This window comes from Diadema antillarum, unplaced genomic scaffold (assembly GCF_040938485.1).
Source record: "Diadema antillarum isolate AM-2024a unplaced genomic scaffold, OU_Dant_1.0 scf00000009, whole genome shotgun sequence".
Lineage (NCBI taxonomy): Eukaryota > Metazoa > Echinodermata > Echinoidea > Diadematoida > Diadematidae > Diadema > Diadema antillarum.
This window is the reverse complement of record NW_027270898.1, coordinates 2,686,825-2,705,771: the sequence shown is the minus strand read 5'-3', so window position 1 is coordinate 2,705,771 and position 18,947 is coordinate 2,686,825. Positions and strand designations below refer to the sequence as shown.

Genomic DNA, 18,947 nt, shown 5'->3' with positions numbered 1-18,947 from the left:
TGGATTCCGGAACGTTCCAAATTCTATATTTTGGCTTTAAATTCAATTCCCGGACAAGCCCCCAATTTTGTTACGACCAAAATCACTCTGAGAATGATCGCACAAAAGAAACAATCAACTGATGTTCAGGCGGTTTATTAACAGTGATATTGTGGGTACAGACTGGTAATCGGTTTCACATCAGTACAATAATGATCACTAGAAACAAATATACGTCAGTAATGGAATCACTTACTCACTAAATCACGAAATCCCTACAGTTTCCTGGTAGTGTCCAAATACGATGCTTGATGCACAAATGAATGATCCGTGATGCACCGATGAATGATTCCTTCGACGTAAATCCAGAGGCGCAGGTTACGATAGTCCACGGTATAGATCCGGGGTAAAATCCACGAAATACGTCCACGGCGAAACGTGCAGAGTCCAAACGTTGTGACGACCACGTCCAGTTGATGCGTTGAATGATGATTCACTTTATATTGTCCAGCTATGAATCCAGCCCGTAACAGCTTTGTCGTAGCAATGTCCATTGACATTAAAATATGGAGTCCAATGAAGGCACATTAATTCTCTGCAGGCAAAAATGTCTCCCAGGCCTTATCTCCACAAACATAACAGGTCAGCAGGTAACACAGGACTGACTATAACAAGTCGCTTCAGAGCCAGAAGTGACGTAACTCTCAGAGCAGAGGTGTTGGGTACTCTGCCTACTGCAGAATTTCTCTGGCTTATATACTATCCATTCACCCCCTTCTAGCACATTCTATAACTCTCTCCAACCTACTAGCCAGTCTAAGTTCCAGGAAACCTGGATGACTCACTGCCTAACTATGTACAAAACATCATTACCAAGAATAACTACCAATCACATTGGGCTACAGGGACAGTGCCTCACTCAGCCAAATATGTAAGCACTTCCCAGAAAATTCTGGAAAGGGTGAAATCATTCTAGATTGAGTGAGTTATAATGTATTTCCTCTTACATGCATGTACTGTGTAGTTACATTGTATACCACCTAGAAAATTCTCCACTGATCTGGTCAGCCTGTATGTACTATATCTATACCACATAGAATGTTCTCCATTAATCTGGTCCACCTGTGTACATACACATTAAAACAGCCAGGCATACAGTACATCATACATGTATGTGTACATAACTACTAGTGTGTACATTTGTGACACTCTGGACAATGGGCAGATGATAGTGACCCCTGATAGTTCACCGGAGGTGACCAGTAATTGTGATTGACCTGTATCAGCCAGGCACTGTGTGCTACACATTACAAAAAGAAGAAAAATATTGCTTTGTTTGTTAATTTGATGTCGTAGGACGAATGTCTTACATAGGAATTAATGTACCTATCATTTCAAGTGTACAGTGTATATCTTTCGCTTTAACTGATTTGTCATTTGTTTATTATCTGGACAATTTATCATTTGAATCTCTCATTTACACTTAAATAAAGCATGTAGGAGCCTATTCCATGAAGATGTTTGCAACCACTGAAGTATTCACAGGTGACCATACATGTAGCAATGACTTCAGCGCTCACAGCTACATGTAAATAAAGACAGTTAACAGTTAGCAATGGTCTACAATTACCTGGTACTATTGAACCACAGACTTTGGAGAACATGGATTAGTCTTTTTTAATCAGACTTCAGAGCAGATGAAAATTGCTGTGCAGAAAGTGGTAATTTACGTTTATATTCTAGAATGAACGACTCTTTGTTTATTTAGTTTAGAAGAATACTCATTCACCTGTACTTTCGACATGCACCTAGCTAATACTTGAATTGATATTTATGATATAGTTTCCATCATGACCTATCTATTTTTTCAAATACCTCAGTTACAAGTCAATTTCAATGGAAGATGTTGAGTGACCCTTATCTGCACATGCTCAGATTTTAACTGAACTTGCTGATCAGTCAGATGCAAATGAAAATCACATATTCTGTGGAAAGTAAGAGTGGCACACAAACTGACATAGTCTGTCAATGAATGTTTTATGGAAGATTTGATAACCATAAACTGCTGCTCTAATATCCCATTTTGAATAGCTCTATATGTGAATGAATGTATGTGCATGTTTTTTTTTTCTATTTCTATCCAGTCTTGATGTTATGAGTGATTCGGACGACACCAATGCCTTCCCAGGCAAGCGACAGCTCATCTCCCTCCTCTCCTGGTTTGACTACTGTGACCAGATCATCAAGGAGGGACACTCACTCATAGGCAGCGCCCTCTCTCAGAAGATCAAAGAGAACTTTCTCGTGCCAATCATGGAGCAGCTTCTGCTCCAGACGTGAGTTTGTGGCACAAGCAATTTTTTGTAGCAGTAAACTTGCTGTTTATATGATTCTAGTAATAGTGCTTCTTGTGCACATCAGTTCCTTATCAAATGTTATCTGATGGAAGCAGATGTGCCGACAAATTTTTAGTCAGAAAAAAGTAAACAAGCCAATCAATGGCATCCCAAATACTGGATGATATTTGAAACATTGTCGAAACAGGGGCTGAACCAGTCTCCCTCAAAATAAGCCTTGAAATCAAATTCATCTCAACAATGAATTTACACAGTGTCATTTGGTTGTTATTTGACGTAATACTGACCGCTTTCTTGAACTTTCTCCCTCCTTGTAATGTCATGGACCCCCCTCCCCCGACAGGTCGGAAGTGGGCATCTTGACCAGTACAGCCCACCTGGCCAAGTTCGTCAAGATGACCTCTTCCCCCCAGCTCCTGGCGGTCTTCGTCCACTTCATCCTGGGAGACGCCACAGCGCCGGAGAAGCCTGGCGTCGACGACAGCAAAATCAGACATCGCCTCATTGAGAGGTGCGACCACCTGTCGGATGAGGCAAGTGACATCTCCGTTGAGCTACTTACTTCCTTGTTGCATTTAGTCCGGGAGCCAGCGGGAGTCAGCCTAGCTGAAAAGGTTACCAATTTTTATGTATATAGCAATTTAGTACATATGCCCCTAAGTATGGAAATGCACGTCTGGCTGGTCATCGGTGGTGGGTGTGGCCAGGAGGGCCAAAAAAAGGACCCCTCAAAATTAGGCTAGCCTAGCTGGAAAAGTAACCCCATGAAAACAATCGGAACTTGTTCGTTACACTTACAGGATAAATGAATGACCATTGCCAGACGTTTTAAGTGGTGGGGGGTAGCCGCCAGACGCTCTTAAAGGCCCAACTCCAGCTAGGCTAGCCTAGCTGAAAAAGTAACCTCATGAAAACCACTGGAACTTGTTCGTTACACTTACAGGATAAATGAATGACCATTGCCAGACGTTTTAAGTGGTGGGGGGTAGCCGCCAGACGCCCTTAAAGACCCAAATTTTTCCAGCTAGGCTAGCCTAGCTGAAAAAGTAACCTCATGAAACCCACTGGAACTTGTTCGTTACACTTACAGGATAAATGAATGACCATTGCCAGACGTTTTAAGTGGTGGGGGGTAGCCGCCAGACGCCCTTAAAGACCCAAATTTTTCCAGCTAGGCTAGCCTAGCTGAAAAAGTAACCTAATGAAACCCACTGGAACTTGTTCGTTACACTTACAGGATAAATGCATGACCATTGCCAGACGTTTTAAGTGGTGGGGGTAGCCGCCAGACGCCCTTAAAGACCCAACTTTTTCCAGCTAGGCTAGCCTAGCTGAAAATATAACCTAATGAAACCCACTGGAACTTGTTATTTACACGTACAGGATATATGCATGGCCGTTGCCAGACGTTTTAAGAAGTGGGGGGGGGGGGGGGGGGGTAGCCGCCAGATGCCCTCAAAGACTCAATTTTACCAGCTAGACTATATAGCCCTGGCTGGAAAAGTAACCTCCTGAAACCCACTGGAACTTGTTCTATGTTTGTATCTCACCTGATAAACACTGTCGACATAGCATTCTGGTGTTCTTTCAATAACTTTCCACACTTTTGAGCTATATGACCACCAAATTCACTCCTCAGATCATCTAATGATTGCTGTCAAGTGCTAATATTGGTGAAGTCCGACTACGTCAACAGTCAAAAAGTCAATGAACTAGGCCTTTTCCATTTGAAAATCTCTGTAATCACAAAGTCGATACGTGGATGAGACATCACTTCGCTTTTGCCTTGTTAGATGGTGAATATTTGTAAGCTTCCGTTTCTAATTCATACAGCACCAGCATACATGTCTGAGAATAGCGATAAAGAAGATTAGAGTCTTTGGCAACAAGTACAAAAATAAATTCTGTGCCTTATTTGCTAAACAAACGTGGTAGGAGGACAACGACCTGTTAGGCAATATGGCGGACCAATAGCTCTATATTATTAGTGTTATAGAATAAATGACAATGATGTAGTTCTGAAGCATACTTTTCATTAGATGCTTTTGCAATGACTCAATGTATACTTTTAATCGAACTATTAGTATATATCCATGACTTGCTCATGAATTACGGCAGAACGATTCGGTGAGGAAAGTTTTCTGTCATGTCATTACGGAAGAAGTGAACGTGTCAATATTTTGCTATTTGTTCCATAATTATTTCTGAAGTGGTTAAAGGCATTTTCCTGAAATGTTTTTTTTCTTTTATATAATACCTACGTTGCATCCAAATGCCTATTCGTTGAAAAAATGCGGGCCATGTATTCAAAGGTCAAAGATCATAGGTTAATGGAAGTAGGGCATACATTGTACAACATTTCACTAAGTTGTTGTTGTTGGTTTTGTTTTGTTTTGTTTTGTTTTGTTTTGTTTTGTTTTGTTTTTTTTTGGGGGGGGGCATGATTCAAAGTGTCCTAAAACCTTGTATAATACATGTATTTAGTTTTGTAGTCACGACTCTTGCTATGTATGATGCCAAACTCTTCCCGCTCATACAAAATGTAGCCGTTTCAGGGAAATAATCATGATATATTACTTCATAATTTGGTAATGCTGAAGTGGTTCATAACATTCCATTGATACTATGTATAGAACAGAAAGTGAATTTGACAATGGCATATGATATCCGCAATTTACTCTTTGACAGGTTCTATCATCCGAATAATAATGTATAAATTGAATATACAGTAGTCCCCTATTCAGTAACTACAGGTTAAGTTAGATAAGCTGCATTCATTTTGCACGCGACCATGGCGTTATAGCCAAAGATGATTGAATTCTGTAAATCTCTGTGTGCCTGCACAGGATTGGAAAACGAAACAACTTTCTGTGTATAGAACAACGAAACAGAAACTGGTGCATGCATTATTCTCAGTCACTTTGTTATGCATAATGATGGTTTGCTCATCGCAGTTCCGGAATCTCAGCTCGAGGGACTCGAATTGATCCCAAATCAGTCGGCATGCGTATATCACCCAAAACAATATCTGAACACAATTATAACTGCAGTCCTCCATAGTCTGTATTGGTTGCCGATAAGGGCTGGTATCAAGTTTGATTTTCATATTATTTACAGTACCTTGTATTTTAATGTTTTCATCGAAATGCCCGTGTACGATATGCGTATCTCAGTTAACTCTTTAAACCATAGCTGTAATCTACGTGCCAAGAATCTCATGTTTTCAATAAGCGTGAACTCCAAGACATGTCGAGATAAGGACTTTAAGACAAAAACGGTTTGGCATCGTCATTATAAAACGAATTCCCCTTTTACAAGACACGTTTTAGATTTTAGATAGAAATATGGATTCGTTTGAATGCATACAAACAGCTTCTTAAATCCTCTTACATTTTGTTTTTAAGATATGATGTATACTTTAGAAGTGTAAGAAGCATGCTCTTGTTTTAGAGGCTTTGAGTATAAGAAGCATATGTTATTCTTATAGATTATGTGAATAAGTACGCATTCAAGAACGTTTTGAATAAAACGTATCCAGACATTTGCATATCATATTTTCACCTCTTCCTTTATGCAGATGTATACTCTTGCCGAGAAGGTTAACTGTTTGATAGATATAGTGCTCACCTTATTGAAAAGGTAATTGGGTAAATTTTTGGTTTCAGTATATTATTCAAACACAACATAAGTTAACTTTTACATTAACATTTTCACAACTCACAAATTCCACACGCACACACATTTCATGATTCACAAGATTCAAGTTACACTAATCCTATTTGCTTTGCAGAGTTCAGCAACAACATAAGTTATATACTGAGCAAATAGGCTTACATCAGTTCGCACTATTCAAGGTTTAGAGTAGTTAAGGAACTAAATCGTACCCGATTATGTGATGCTAAGTTGCACCTTAAGATGATGGGCAATATTGCCCCTTTAAAGGAGCAGGCAGTGACACTGACTTGCTCCTTTAAAGGAGCAATTTTGCAGCAGTCATGGAGCAAATAAGCACCACATAGGTGCAACATCATACCAATAAGGCACAAGATTGCACCCTCACAAGAGGGTACATTCTTGCATCCTTCGGGCATAAAGTTGCACCTAAAGGTACGAGGTTGCGCCTTTTTCAAGAGGCAAAGTTGCTCCCGAGGGTGTAACTTTCACCCTTTCTTGCGGGTACAAAGTAGCACCCAAAGTTCCAAGATTGCACCCTCAAAACAAGGCACAATCTTGGAACTTTGGGTGTTTCGTTGCACCCTCACGAAAGGATGTAAAGTTGCACCAAGATGTAAAGGCTACACGGGGTGCAAAGGTGCGCCGAAAGGTAAAGGGTGCAAGATCGCACCCTCAAGGAAGGTGCAACTTAGCACCACTCAGTGTGGGTGGAAAGATGCACCCTCAAGAAGAGGTGCAGTCTAGCACCACTTATAGTGTGGGTGGAAAGATGTACCCAAGGGAACATTTTCGCACCCTCAATAAAGGGTTCAACTTTGCACCCTCTCTGCTGTATTATTTTATACACACGTGAATTCCTTGTTCCTGTGAGCTACATTTAATATGAGCGTGACCCAGTATTAGACACGTGTCAAATATTAGCCTTTGCAGACACAGATTTTTTTTCTTCATATTGTTTAAAGGTCATTTAAAACAAATTTAAATATTATATTCATTTCTTTTAAGTTAAGAGGAGCAAATGTGGAGATCATGACCTGTGATACATGTTACGGGAAGTCTATATTTTTATGTGTACTCGTTTTTTTTTCAACTACAAGGAATTACCTATGAGCTAATTGGATAAAGAAGCTGAGCATTCCTTTTTTTTCATCAGTTAATGTCAGTGCTGGTGTATTATTCTTGAAAAGTCGGCATCTAAATGTCCTCCAAACCAAGTACTTACTGTATAAAATTATAATCCTGTGAGTTACGTTTCTTATGAGCATGACAGATCTGTAGACACGTGTCATAGTGGTTACAAACACTAAGTTTCCTTTGCTTTCATCGTTATCAAGAAGCGATTTTGAACAATTTCAGATGTTCTGGTTTTTTCAATTTCGTTACGAGAAGGCAATAATGATTTCATGTAAAACATGTTAAGGAAAGTTGATAGTTTGGTTATTTTATCATTACCCATCTTCGTCTTCTCAACAAGAAGATGATACACATGAGCTCATTTGCTAAAGAAGTTGAAGGATGTTTAATTGCTGGTAGCCACGTAGGGGCTTTTGTCATAACATTTTGCATCTTAATCCCTCGAAACTAAGTACACGCAGTATTAGTTTATAGATAACATAATATTTTTGTTGTTGCTGTGAGCTTATTCATATGAATTTTAGACATGTTTCTCATATGTTTCTGTCATATGCTTTACTGACGAACAGCAAATGTTGAGTTTATTGGCAAGAGAGGTGGATCATTACTTTACATTTAAGTTCATTGAAGTGCCGGAGCATAAACTTGTCTTGAAACATTAGCATCCAAAACCCTTCAAACCAAAAACGTGCAATACTAGACACGACAGGAATTCCTTGTTGTTGTGAGTTATGTTTCTTAAAAACACTGATTTTTTCTGCTTTTACAATGTACTATGTTCAAAAACACTCTTGAACAATTTTCAGATTTCGTTTCTTTCTTTAAACAGAAGAAAACGGTGAGGTCATGTGAAGCATGTTCCTATATTAAGTTTTATTTCGTTAATAATTTTTCTTAACCCATCTCCTCAACCGTAAGGTGATACGGTACCTAAAAAGTCATAGGCCAAAGGTGTTGAGCTTTACTTCCCCCTTTTTAAGTAAATTTAAGAGCTGGGGCATTATTTTTAAAAAGTTGGCATTTTAAGCTATGTACACCGAGGACGAGTCTTACTGAATGGATTTCTTGTTGCAGTAGAATTGTATTTTTTATGAGCTTGATGGAGTATTAGACAATTGTATAAAGTGTTTGCAAAAACTGTTAATGTATTCCCTTTTGCTAATGTCCAAAGAGTTCATTTGCCAAGTTTTGATTGTCTTTTGTTTTAGTCATCAGGGGTTTGTTTTATCATGGTCATAGAGGAAAGAAACTTAATTATAAAAAAAAAGCCTTCATATAAGAAGAGATACTGTAGGACACAATTTCATCAAAAGTTGTGATTTTCAACATTTCCAAAATGCAATTGATGAATATTTCTCCCCAGGGCACAGAAAGAAAGTAGTTTTTGGTCTTGTTTTTTTTTACGTCAGTATGTTATAATACCCGCGGGTTTACGCCCATCCCACCAATTTCCATCCGGATACTGTACCCGGCCCTGTTGTTGTTGTTTTTTTTTTTTTCATTTTTGTTTTACACTGCAAAGAAAATGAGAACACTGATGCTTGAGAAAAATCCCGACATGTTTGATTGGGCAATTCTTTTTTGATGTCTATTATTCTTTCCAAATAAGTTTTTTTGATTATCACTGAGGACAAATACAGATACCCTATTTCTTCTACCAAAACCACAGCACTGTATATTCTCATATTTCTACAGTATTTCGTCTCAACACTTGCCCTATTGATATTTCAAAGCATGTTTCCCTGTGCGCTCAAGAAACTCCCCCATTAAAGGAGACCTCCGGGTGATTCTCAGATTTTTACATTTGTACAACTATGAATTAGTTATACTGAGGACAGAGTTTCAGAATTTGTGATAATTGGGATGAAGAATAAGAATATTTTCAAAAAATAGAACAAATTGCAATGAACAAGGATGATGACATGGGAGAGTCACCATAAGAATGCATGAGTTGGGGCTCAAGGAAGCAGAACAAAATAATAAGGCAATGCATAGATTATAAACAGGTGAACTCGCAAGCAAGCGGTATTGTTATGGAATTACACTGCTATCATTTCTGAAATATGTGAACCTTATAGCTGGTAAAATTGGGTCTTTGAGAGCGTCTGGGGGCTACGCCCCACCACTTAAAGCGTCTGGCAACGGTCATGCATTTATTCTGTAAGTGTAAGAACAAGTTCCAGTGGGTTTCATGGGGTTACTTTCCTAATTTTCAGCTAGGCTAGCCTAGCTGGTAAGAGTTTGGTCTTTGGGGCGTCTGGCGGCTATTGTCTGGCAACAATCATTCAATTATCCTTTGAGTGTATCACAAGAACAAGTTCCAGTGGGTTTCAGGAGGTTATTTTTCCAGCTATATATAGGCTAGTCTAGCTGGTAAAATTGGGTCTTTGAGGGCGTCTGGCGGCTTCCCCCCCCCCCCCCCCCCCCCACCATTTAAAACGTCTGGCAACGGTCATGCATATATCCTGTAAGTGTAAAGAACAAGTTCCAGTGGGTTTCACAAGGTTACTTGTTCAGCTAGGCAAGCCTAGCTGGAAAAAGTTTGGTCTTTAAGGGCGTCTGGCGGCTACCCCCCACCACTTAAAACGTCTGGCAATGGTCATTCATTTATCCTGTAAGTGTAACGAATAAGTTCCAGTGGGTTACATTAGGTTACTTTTTCAGCTAGGCTAGCCTAGCTGGAAAAATTTGGGTCTTTAAGGGCGTCTGGCGGCTACCCTCCACCACTTAAAACGTCTGGCAATGGTCATTCATTTATCCTGTAAGTGTAACGAACAAGTTCCAGTGGGTTTCATGAGGTTACTTTTTCAGCTAGGCTAGCCTAGCTGGAAAAATTTGGGTCTTTAAGGGCGTCTGGCGGCTACCCTCCACCACTTAAAACGTCTGGCAATGGTCATTCATTTATCCTGTAAGTGTAACGAACAAGTTCCAGTGGGTTTCATGAGGTTACTTTTTCAGCTAGGCTAGCCTAGCTGGAAAAATTTGGGTCTTTAAGGGCGTCTGGCGGCTACCCCCCACCACTTAAAACGTCTGGCAATGGTCATTCATTTATCCTGTAAGTGTAACGAACAAGTTCCAGTGGTTTTCATGAGGTTACTTTTTCAGCTAGGCTAGCCTAGCTGGAGTTGGGCCTTTAAGAGCGTCTGGCGGCTACCCCCCACCACTTAAAACGTCTGGCAATGGTCATTCATTTATCCTGTAAGTGTAACGAACAAGTTCCAGTTGTTTTCATGGGGTTACTTTTCCAGCTAGGCTAGCCTAATATTGGGGGGTCCTTTTTGTGGCCCTCCTGGCCACACCCACCACCGATGACCAGCCAGACGTGCATTTCCATACTCAGGGGCATATGTACTAAATTGCTATACACATAAAAATTGGTAACCTTTTCAGCTAGGCTGACCCCCGCTGGCTCCCGGACTAATTAAGATCTGGTCACTCTACTTCTGACCACCAGTCTCTTCTCAACAGAGGCATTTTTTAAATTGACAATTCAATTGCCTGGCTTGATATGCTACTTTGAAGTCTTTAGATTTGCTTCTTTATATTTTATCATCTTTCCCAGTTTACATACATGTAGCACCCCTCCAATGCAGGTACATTTTATCATGTACGTTGTCCATCCAAGCTTTTTTTTTTCTTCACACTTTTCTTACAATGTCCCATGTAATATTTGCATATTTGGCTTTTATTCACATATCTGTTGAACTGAAACATAGAGTAATTTGCTGTCCATGATATGAGTAAGTGCATAAATGAATATTTGTTAACTTTTGTTAAATGCATTCCTACCAGTATCATACTTTTTTTTTGCAAAGGCTGCATTGTTGCTTGTGTCACATTGGAAAGAATGTGGAGTTCATAAGTTGTCAAAAGAAAGAAATATGGGCATGGAAAGTCATTTTGTAAAATTTTGTTTCCAATCTAAAAATTTCAGATTTGCATCATGTCTCTGAAGCTGTTTGAGGTCCTTCTCAAGAAATCTCACATCCACATCATCAACAACCTTGTGCTACGCAACCTGGAATCTAGGGCTTACCACGATCGTCCGTCGACGTCTCCATCGAGCCCGACATCACCTGTCACCTCTCCAGAGTCGCCCGCCTCCCCGACAACATCGCTTCCCCTCGAGTACGATGAATTGCCAGTGGAGCAGAGTGTAGAACCTTTGGAAAATGATGGACAAAATGTGGAAGAGCTATCACTGACAAACGGTCCCACGAGTTTAGACTCCGTCGAAGAACATATACAAGAAGACGGGTTAGGTGACAGTGGGGTGGAATCGGGACAGATACCTGATGAGCTTGTGCTGTCTGCCCTGTTACCTAGCAACCACGTAGCGGCGGAAAATCACACGTCTTCGGCTGTGAACAACTCTAATGTGCCTCAGGATCACTCAGAAACTCCTCCGTTGCAGCCTCTGTCCCTTATCCCTCCCATGTCTGCTGCATCGAACACAAATGGTGGTATAAGTCTGACCACGCCCTCACAAGACCATGCTCCATCCGCCTCTGCTCCTGTCAGTGCACCAACCCTGATGACCCCCCGTCCCACGGGGGCATTGACTCTCACCACGCCCTCGCCAGCAGTGCCTTTATCGCCAATCTCTCAGCTGCTCTCGTCCTCCCCCGCCGATATCTTGCTGTCTCCTGCCTTGCCCACCGTGTCACCAGTCTCACTGACGTCACCCGCATCATTTGGGTCTCCGCCCGTAACTCCTGGGTCCCCCACCAGTCTAGGCGGTACGGGAGATGATCGTGATACGGAAGAGAGCATTCACAATGTCGTCAGTTGGTAGGTTTACATTCCTATTATCCCGAGTTTAAAGGTTTGGATTCATATTTTCTTGAGTTGGTAGGTTTGCATTCATATTGTCTTGAGTTGGTAGGTTTGCATTCATATTGTCTTGAGTTGGTAGGTTTGCATTCATATTGTCTTGAGTTGGTAGGTTTGCATTCATATTGTCTTGAATTGGTTGGTCTGCATTCATATTTTCTTGAGTTGGTAGGTCCGCATTCATATTTTCTTGAGTTGGTAGGTCCGCATTCATATTGTCGTGTATTGGTAAGTCTGCATTTATATTGTCCTGAGTTGTTAAGTTTGCATTCATATTGTTTTGAGTTGGTGGGTTTCCATTCATGTTGTCCCAAGTTGATAGGTTTATACTCATATTGTCAGGGGTTTGTAGGTTTGCATTCATATTGCCTTGAGTTGGTAAGTTTGCATTCATATTGTCTCGCAAATTTATGTATTTGCACCAGAAATTTCAATTATCTAAGTAGAAATGTATTTTTATGGAATCCTGATGCATTAATCACTATTTTGTTTTGTATCTTGGTTTACAGAGGACAAACTTACATTCTATTGACATGTGTGAAAACAATTGATTTATTGAAAAAGTGTGCATACCCAGTTGTTTAAGCTAGTAAAATGGATTGTGGCAGATTGCAAAACTGTTAAAAGCATTTTGCTGCTCGGAAAATTGGAGGTGATGGCATGATAGGTGCCATGACAATTGACTGTTGCACTCAGTCCATTATGACTCCAGCAGTCAATAGAACAAGATAATGATAGTGCTTCATCCAATTTAACTTTGATTTGCCAGTAAATTGGAAATGACTCCTTTGCTATCTATGACACTTCAGTAAAAACACAATAATTGTACCTATCAAGAACAGATATATGTATGTGTATCTACAATGCATATATACACGTTATGCTCGGATATGAAATTTTAATTGGGAGATTACATCAGAGCTGTCGAGGGTCTCCCAAAAATAGGCTCACCCCCTCTCCCTGCCAGTTTTGCTATCATCATTAAACACTGTCATTATTTTGAGTAACGGTATACCGTTCCTTGGAGCTTCCTCATTTCATCTAAAAAAATAATTTTTACATTGGTTATTAGAACCAAATACTGGAGACAAAAATGTCTTTAATACCACAATAAAGCACGACCAACCATAACAAACACCAAACAGAAAAATAAGCCACCAAATAAACAACTGTTCTGTGCCATGATTTCTTTCCCCATAACTTCTATATTTCATGTGGAAATGAATTTCCATAAAACAAACAGACAAACGATGAGACAAACTAACGTCAGTTCTGTGCTTCATGTCGACCGTTTCTTTCCCACAGCTTCTTGGGATTGATACCCGAGGAGAACAAGTCTTCCTATTTAACCGGTGATACAGGGTATGACATGTACCTCAGAGAGGCCCATCGCAATGTGAGTACCTACCGGTAGCTTTGCTTTCTTTCTTAAGTCTGTTGGATACTGCATATGTCGAGTATTTTGTAAGCCCAATATTTCACAAGTTAGGGCTTGTAATAGGTTGAGAGCCCCTTCAACAGAATGATGAAATGGCATTATCTCTTTTCAGGATGCGAAATGAGTGATTTCTCACCTACGAGAAAAATAATTTGCATATGTGTGACAGAAAGCAGTTTATATTGGTTTGTTGTAAATTTCGTGAATGCCAGTGAACTGGGGGGTGGGGGGAGGGGGATATGTGAAAATAAAAACATGCCAAAGTATTGTGGTGTATATAGTGTTTTACTGGCATGGTGTGAAAGTTTGGCTGTGCTTCTTAATGTGGTCACTAGAAGTGTGGTCTCTTCAATGATTATGAATAGGATTGTGCCAAATTGATATGAACACAAAAGTATGAATTCACTAAATGAAATTAGTATAACAATTTGCACTCAGTAAATGCTTGTGTAGATGCTGTCATATATGTATCATAAATGGACACAGAATCAAATATATCTTAATTACTATAAAATGTTTGAGTATGTATATATAAGATACACAAATGTGGGATAAGTTTTCTTGTTTTAATGTGCTTCAAACAGTTTTGATATGACATAGTATAACAATGTTGAGTTGTATTCAGTTTATTCCTCTTTTGTCCCAGAAGACATGATAAGGCGCTATTAATTTCATGTGTTGTTTCTTCTATAGACATTTCAATGCCTCAAATATAATTTGCAAGCATTAGTTGTTGATATGCTAGAATGAGCCACCGGCAAGCTGGTTAATTTTTAGGGAACAACCTCACAAGCATTTGATTGTGAGCACCTTGAGCACTCCTTTTGAGTGGTTATGATTGTCTTCATTATGGATATTTTATGCCAAAGTTAATTACAGATGTTGGATATTATGGTAAACTGTTCCATGAAGTTGGCTGAGAGATGTAACAAGTTTCCATTCTTTCGTAGTTCCGCGACTGCACAGTGAATTGTCTACCGTACGACTGGCCAAACTATCCGCGGCCGCTTGACAGGTGTCCAGAGTCGGTTGATTTTTACGAGGGCGCTTTCATCAAGATCCTCTTTGACAAGCTATCAAGAATGCTGGATCAGGTAAGCCCTGTGTCAAAGGTCACTTTTGTCATGTGCCTCTCTGAACAGCTTAGGTATTATCACACGATGTACCGTGTCAGTCCTCCAATACAGTGTACATATATACACACATGTATTTTTTGAGAGAGAGAAAGCAGATGATGACATACCAGCAGTTGAATGCATCTTATTTCAACGTTTGCTTTTCAGAATTTCGCCAAAGTTTCAATGTTGTCATCACATTTCTTGATATTCATTGTCCTTATTCTAATGCAAATCTATTTTGAATTAATGATTCTTATGAAGTAAATGTAGCAAATATCTTCTATGAGCTCAAAGTTCTGATGAAATGAACATGAGTTGAGATCATAACATAGTTTGCTTCATTTCCACTGGCATGCAAAAAGGTTGTTCCCTGTCAGTACTTGATCCAATATGAACTATAGAGTAACTCAAAGTTTGTACAATCTATTTTTTGTGTTTCTTGCCTTTGGAATTTGATGCTTCTGCCAGACGTATGAGGTCAATCTCCAGGTCACGTCGGTTCTAGCAAAGATAGCCCTCTTTCCCCATCCTCACATCCACGAGTTTCTACTGGACCCGTACCTGCCCGTGGCCCCTGGGTGCCGCACACTCTATAGTGTCCTGGGAAAGGTGGGTTTGAGCACTTGCAGTAAAAGGCCCTGGTGGCACATCAAGTGTGTAAGGTGTTACATAGGGCACAAACAAGAATCATTCCCTTTTTTTTTTTCAGAAAATGTGCATGCATAGGAAAATCAAAATTAATTTAGGTTTCTTGGTCAGTAGTGTGCATCAGTGGTGTAGGTAGACTGGCAGGAGATCCCCCTGGGCCGAGGGTGGGTGTCATGTGACCAAAAACTGGAATAAAACTACTGAGTCAGGGAATGAGCATTTGCATTGGCAAAAAACAACAACAACAAAAATAAAAACAAAACAAAACAAAAAAACCTAATAAAGCTATAAAGTTTAAAAAAAAGAATCACTCCTAATGAGGCAGGTTTTCGATTCCGGTTTTTGGCTCACACACCAGTAGTTGCCTAGCAACTTTTTACGAAAAACTGGAATGTGCAGTGGAATGCCCTTTGTGTTGATTTTTATGTCTCCTCCACAAAGTGTCGCAGGAGGCATATTTTTTTTTTTTAATTTCTCTCTTTCTCTCTCTTTATTGAGTTACTTAAATATCACTTTTGCACTGAAAACTCAGGGAAATAGCATAAATATTAACATTCAGCAAACAGCAGGTTGACAAAGATCACACTGAGCTTTCCCTCATAAAAAAATCAATCTGTTTTAGTGTGATATGAAGAACTTCATACTGTTTCTCAAATCCTAGCGCATATTGAATCCCAGCCCCAGATATGGGAGCCAAGGCTGCAAGGCAAATACCAAAAGAACGGGGAGAAGAAACGCAGGAAAAATAATGAATTGGATTACATGTCTGATATTTTCAGATGTGACCTGGCAGTACTTAAAGGACAGGTTCACATTCACATACATAAGGATTGAGTGAACGCAGAAATATTCACAGTCACTGCTGGATGAAAAGACTACTACAGTGTATGACGTCACGTGCGTAGAACGATATAAGGATAATGTAAAGAGAATTCCACAAAATTCCTTTTTTTCTTTTTAAGTGCACACTCCCTCAACTCGCTATTGACATTATGTTAGGGGTAATATTATTCCCTCTGCCTTCTGAAAGAGGCAAGACAAGTGCTCTATTATTATGCGAGAAAAGTGAAAACGTGTTGAATTTCTTTATATTTTCCTTTATATCGTTCCACGCACGTGACACAACAAGTTGTAGTACCTTTTCATCCGGTGATGGCAGCACTGAAACTTCAAAAATTCATAAGTTTTAAATGGATTGTCCCATCTTCCTCAAACTTTCACTGTTGTGTTCTACTGATATTGCTGCATTCTCTCAATCCTTATGTATGTGAAGGTGGACTTGTCCTTTAAAGAGACCAAGAGAGGAAGAGACTTAGATGAAAAGTGATCCATCGCCATCATCTTTGTTTGTTTGTTACTTTCACGTCAGGTTGTGAATGATCTGAGAGTGAGGGTGAAGTCCATTCCAGAGTTTCAGAAGCAGCTGTTCCTGGTGCGACAGCAGCTCATGGGAATTGTAGATGAGCAGGACAGGTTGGTGTTTGTTTGTTTCTTTGTTTGTTTGTGTTTGTTTGTTTGTTTATGTGTATTGTTTGTTTAATATAGAATAGTTCTTTTTTTTTTTTTGAAGTTTTGACCAAAAAAACAAAAATGTCAGGTTTGTCTCCATGTATTGGCAGCAGCCAATGCCTTAAGGACAATTTTCATCAAAGTGTTACTTTAGCATGAAGTTGGATGTTGCTCAGCTACATAAGAGTGCACCAGATGTGGTCCGTCATTTGCATTTATATTGCAGAAGAGAATTAGGGCCATTCCGGAAAGTAATCCATTACCTTTCTTTCAGTCCTTGTCTCGTCTTCACATCCACAAATCTTCGCACATCTCCACGTAATCATGTCTTATGATGGTAGACAGTAGATCTACTGCTTCCAAACAGACATTAGAGCTACGGCTAAATTTATGCCGAGGCTCCTACCCATGAACTCTTTCTTTGAGAACTGCTCACAATTGTGCGAATTATTCATAGCCGGCACTTAATACAGCATTGAGCAGAGGCAATCTACATTTTCCTGTCCTCTGTTCGAACTCTCTTCCTGTTAAATGTGTTCTGTGAAAGTGGAAATTTTTGCGGTGTTGAAATTTTCATGCATTTCGCACAACCAGAAACTGGTGCGAAAATAAAAGCACACATATATTTTTTGCTTGCCATATAAGTGTATGTTCAGCTGTGTTTCAGCTAATGCTCTTTAGTGCTCGTATCCATGAGAACACGGGCCATTTCCTCATATAAATTCTGGGATAGATTCATCTACTGTAGGACAAGAGATTTTACTTTGGTCTCAGTCAATAATGGTGATCTTCTTGTAGACCCTATAAACCTATTTCATGAAGACCACTGAGTGTCATTTCCTTTGAGCAATTTTTGTGTACCTGTGCACAAAGACCACTTGTGTGTGAACTGCAAATGTTTGTGTCTTTGTGTTTAATATCAAGGTTTAACTCTAGGTCTAACATGATTTCCTGCCTCTGCAAATATCATTTGCAGCTTCAATATTTGTTGTGCAATAAAATCCCTCCTTGCTTTGTGTTTAATGGCTACCGGTAAAGTCGTCACTTCTAGCTTACACTCATGGCAACGACTGACAGTGAAAGCGATATTTTGTAAAGCAGTATGCACACTGGTACACAATTCCTTAAGGGAAATTCTGTAGCCATCTTTATTTGATCTTTGCTGTCTCGATGTTCTCCTTTAATATTTCAGTGTCTAAAGTTGCTTCATAATTTCCAAGTTCTACCTTTAGTGCTTTACATTGTTGCTTATTGATATACCCCCATAAAACTGCTTTCCTGTTGTATCTTTATGCATGTTATTTATCTCCACTGTAAAGAGAAAGATTGAGGAGTTGCCATAGAGTAATACTAATTATGGAAAGGTTTTGATGATGTAATGCTCCACTTAATCCCTGATTTATGATCAAGTGGAGAAATAGATATGATTTGAGACTGAAGAAGGAAAACTTTGAATGTTGCTGCTACTGCATAGACAGCAGTACAAGGACGGCTGTTTCTTGATCTGACACATGTCAAATATTTTCATAACCTGTTTGTCTGTGATTTGCTGCTACTTCCACAGGAGTGGAGCCAGTCCAATCATGAAGTAAGTCTGTCACCGACAAAATGCCTGCTACGCATCCACATAATGCATCCACGTACAGTCCACCTACCCCCCTCCACCCCCAACCCCCAAACCCAACTCTCCAACCCCCCAAGCCCTGGCCCAAACCTCCATCCCCAACCCCCAACCTCCCAACTAACCATCCAAAATTTTCCACAACGAGTCCAACCTATTTAAAGGCACTGCTTAACGATGTTCCCAGTGGGTAAAATCTCACCCAAGTGATGGTGGTCACACTTGATACCAAAATGTCTCTGATAATGTGCATAGATGAAGCTGTAAAAAAAAGCTCAAAAAACTTGTAATTGAGTCTTGATGAATACTGTGCCAATACAATGAAATTAAAAAACAACAACAACTGTGAATGACCATATTTACCATAATTTGTCACATACACAATTCAGAAGTGGTGTAGGACATGATAGTATTTCTCTATACATATCTTGATAGCGACAGCATGGTCTTTCTAAACTTGTCTAATTTTATCGAAGATTTTTCATGTTTGTGTCTCTTGAAGATAACTATACGAATTATAAACTAAGAAAGTTAAACATTTTTTCCCCTAATCGAGCACCCATAATGCTAAGCAGTGTCTTTAAGGTCCTACTAACACACATAGTCAAAGACATACAGACCAAACAAACCTTGCA

The 18,947-nt window shown here is 39.7% G+C and overlaps 1 protein-coding gene across 1 annotated transcript in view; it reads left to right on the top strand.

The window, feature by feature from the left end:
- Positions 1-18,947, top strand: part of LOC139719896 (FHF complex subunit HOOK interacting protein 2A-like) — a 57,454-nt gene that overhangs the window by 28,605 nt on the left and 9,902 nt on the right. Inside the window, exons 8-15 of the mRNA XM_071631284.1 lie at positions 2,124-2,315; positions 2,680-2,869; positions 11,080-11,936; positions 13,284-13,374; positions 14,367-14,510; positions 15,003-15,143; positions 16,552-16,655; positions 18,256-18,279. Coding sequence (XP_071487385.1) covers positions 2,124-2,315; positions 2,680-2,869; positions 11,080-11,936; positions 13,284-13,374; positions 14,367-14,510; positions 15,003-15,143; positions 16,552-16,655; positions 18,256-18,279 — 1,743 coding nt within the window. The remainder of the gene's footprint in view (positions 1-2,123; positions 2,316-2,679; positions 2,870-11,079; positions 11,937-13,283; positions 13,375-14,366; positions 14,511-15,002; positions 15,144-16,551; positions 16,656-18,255; positions 18,280-18,947) is intronic.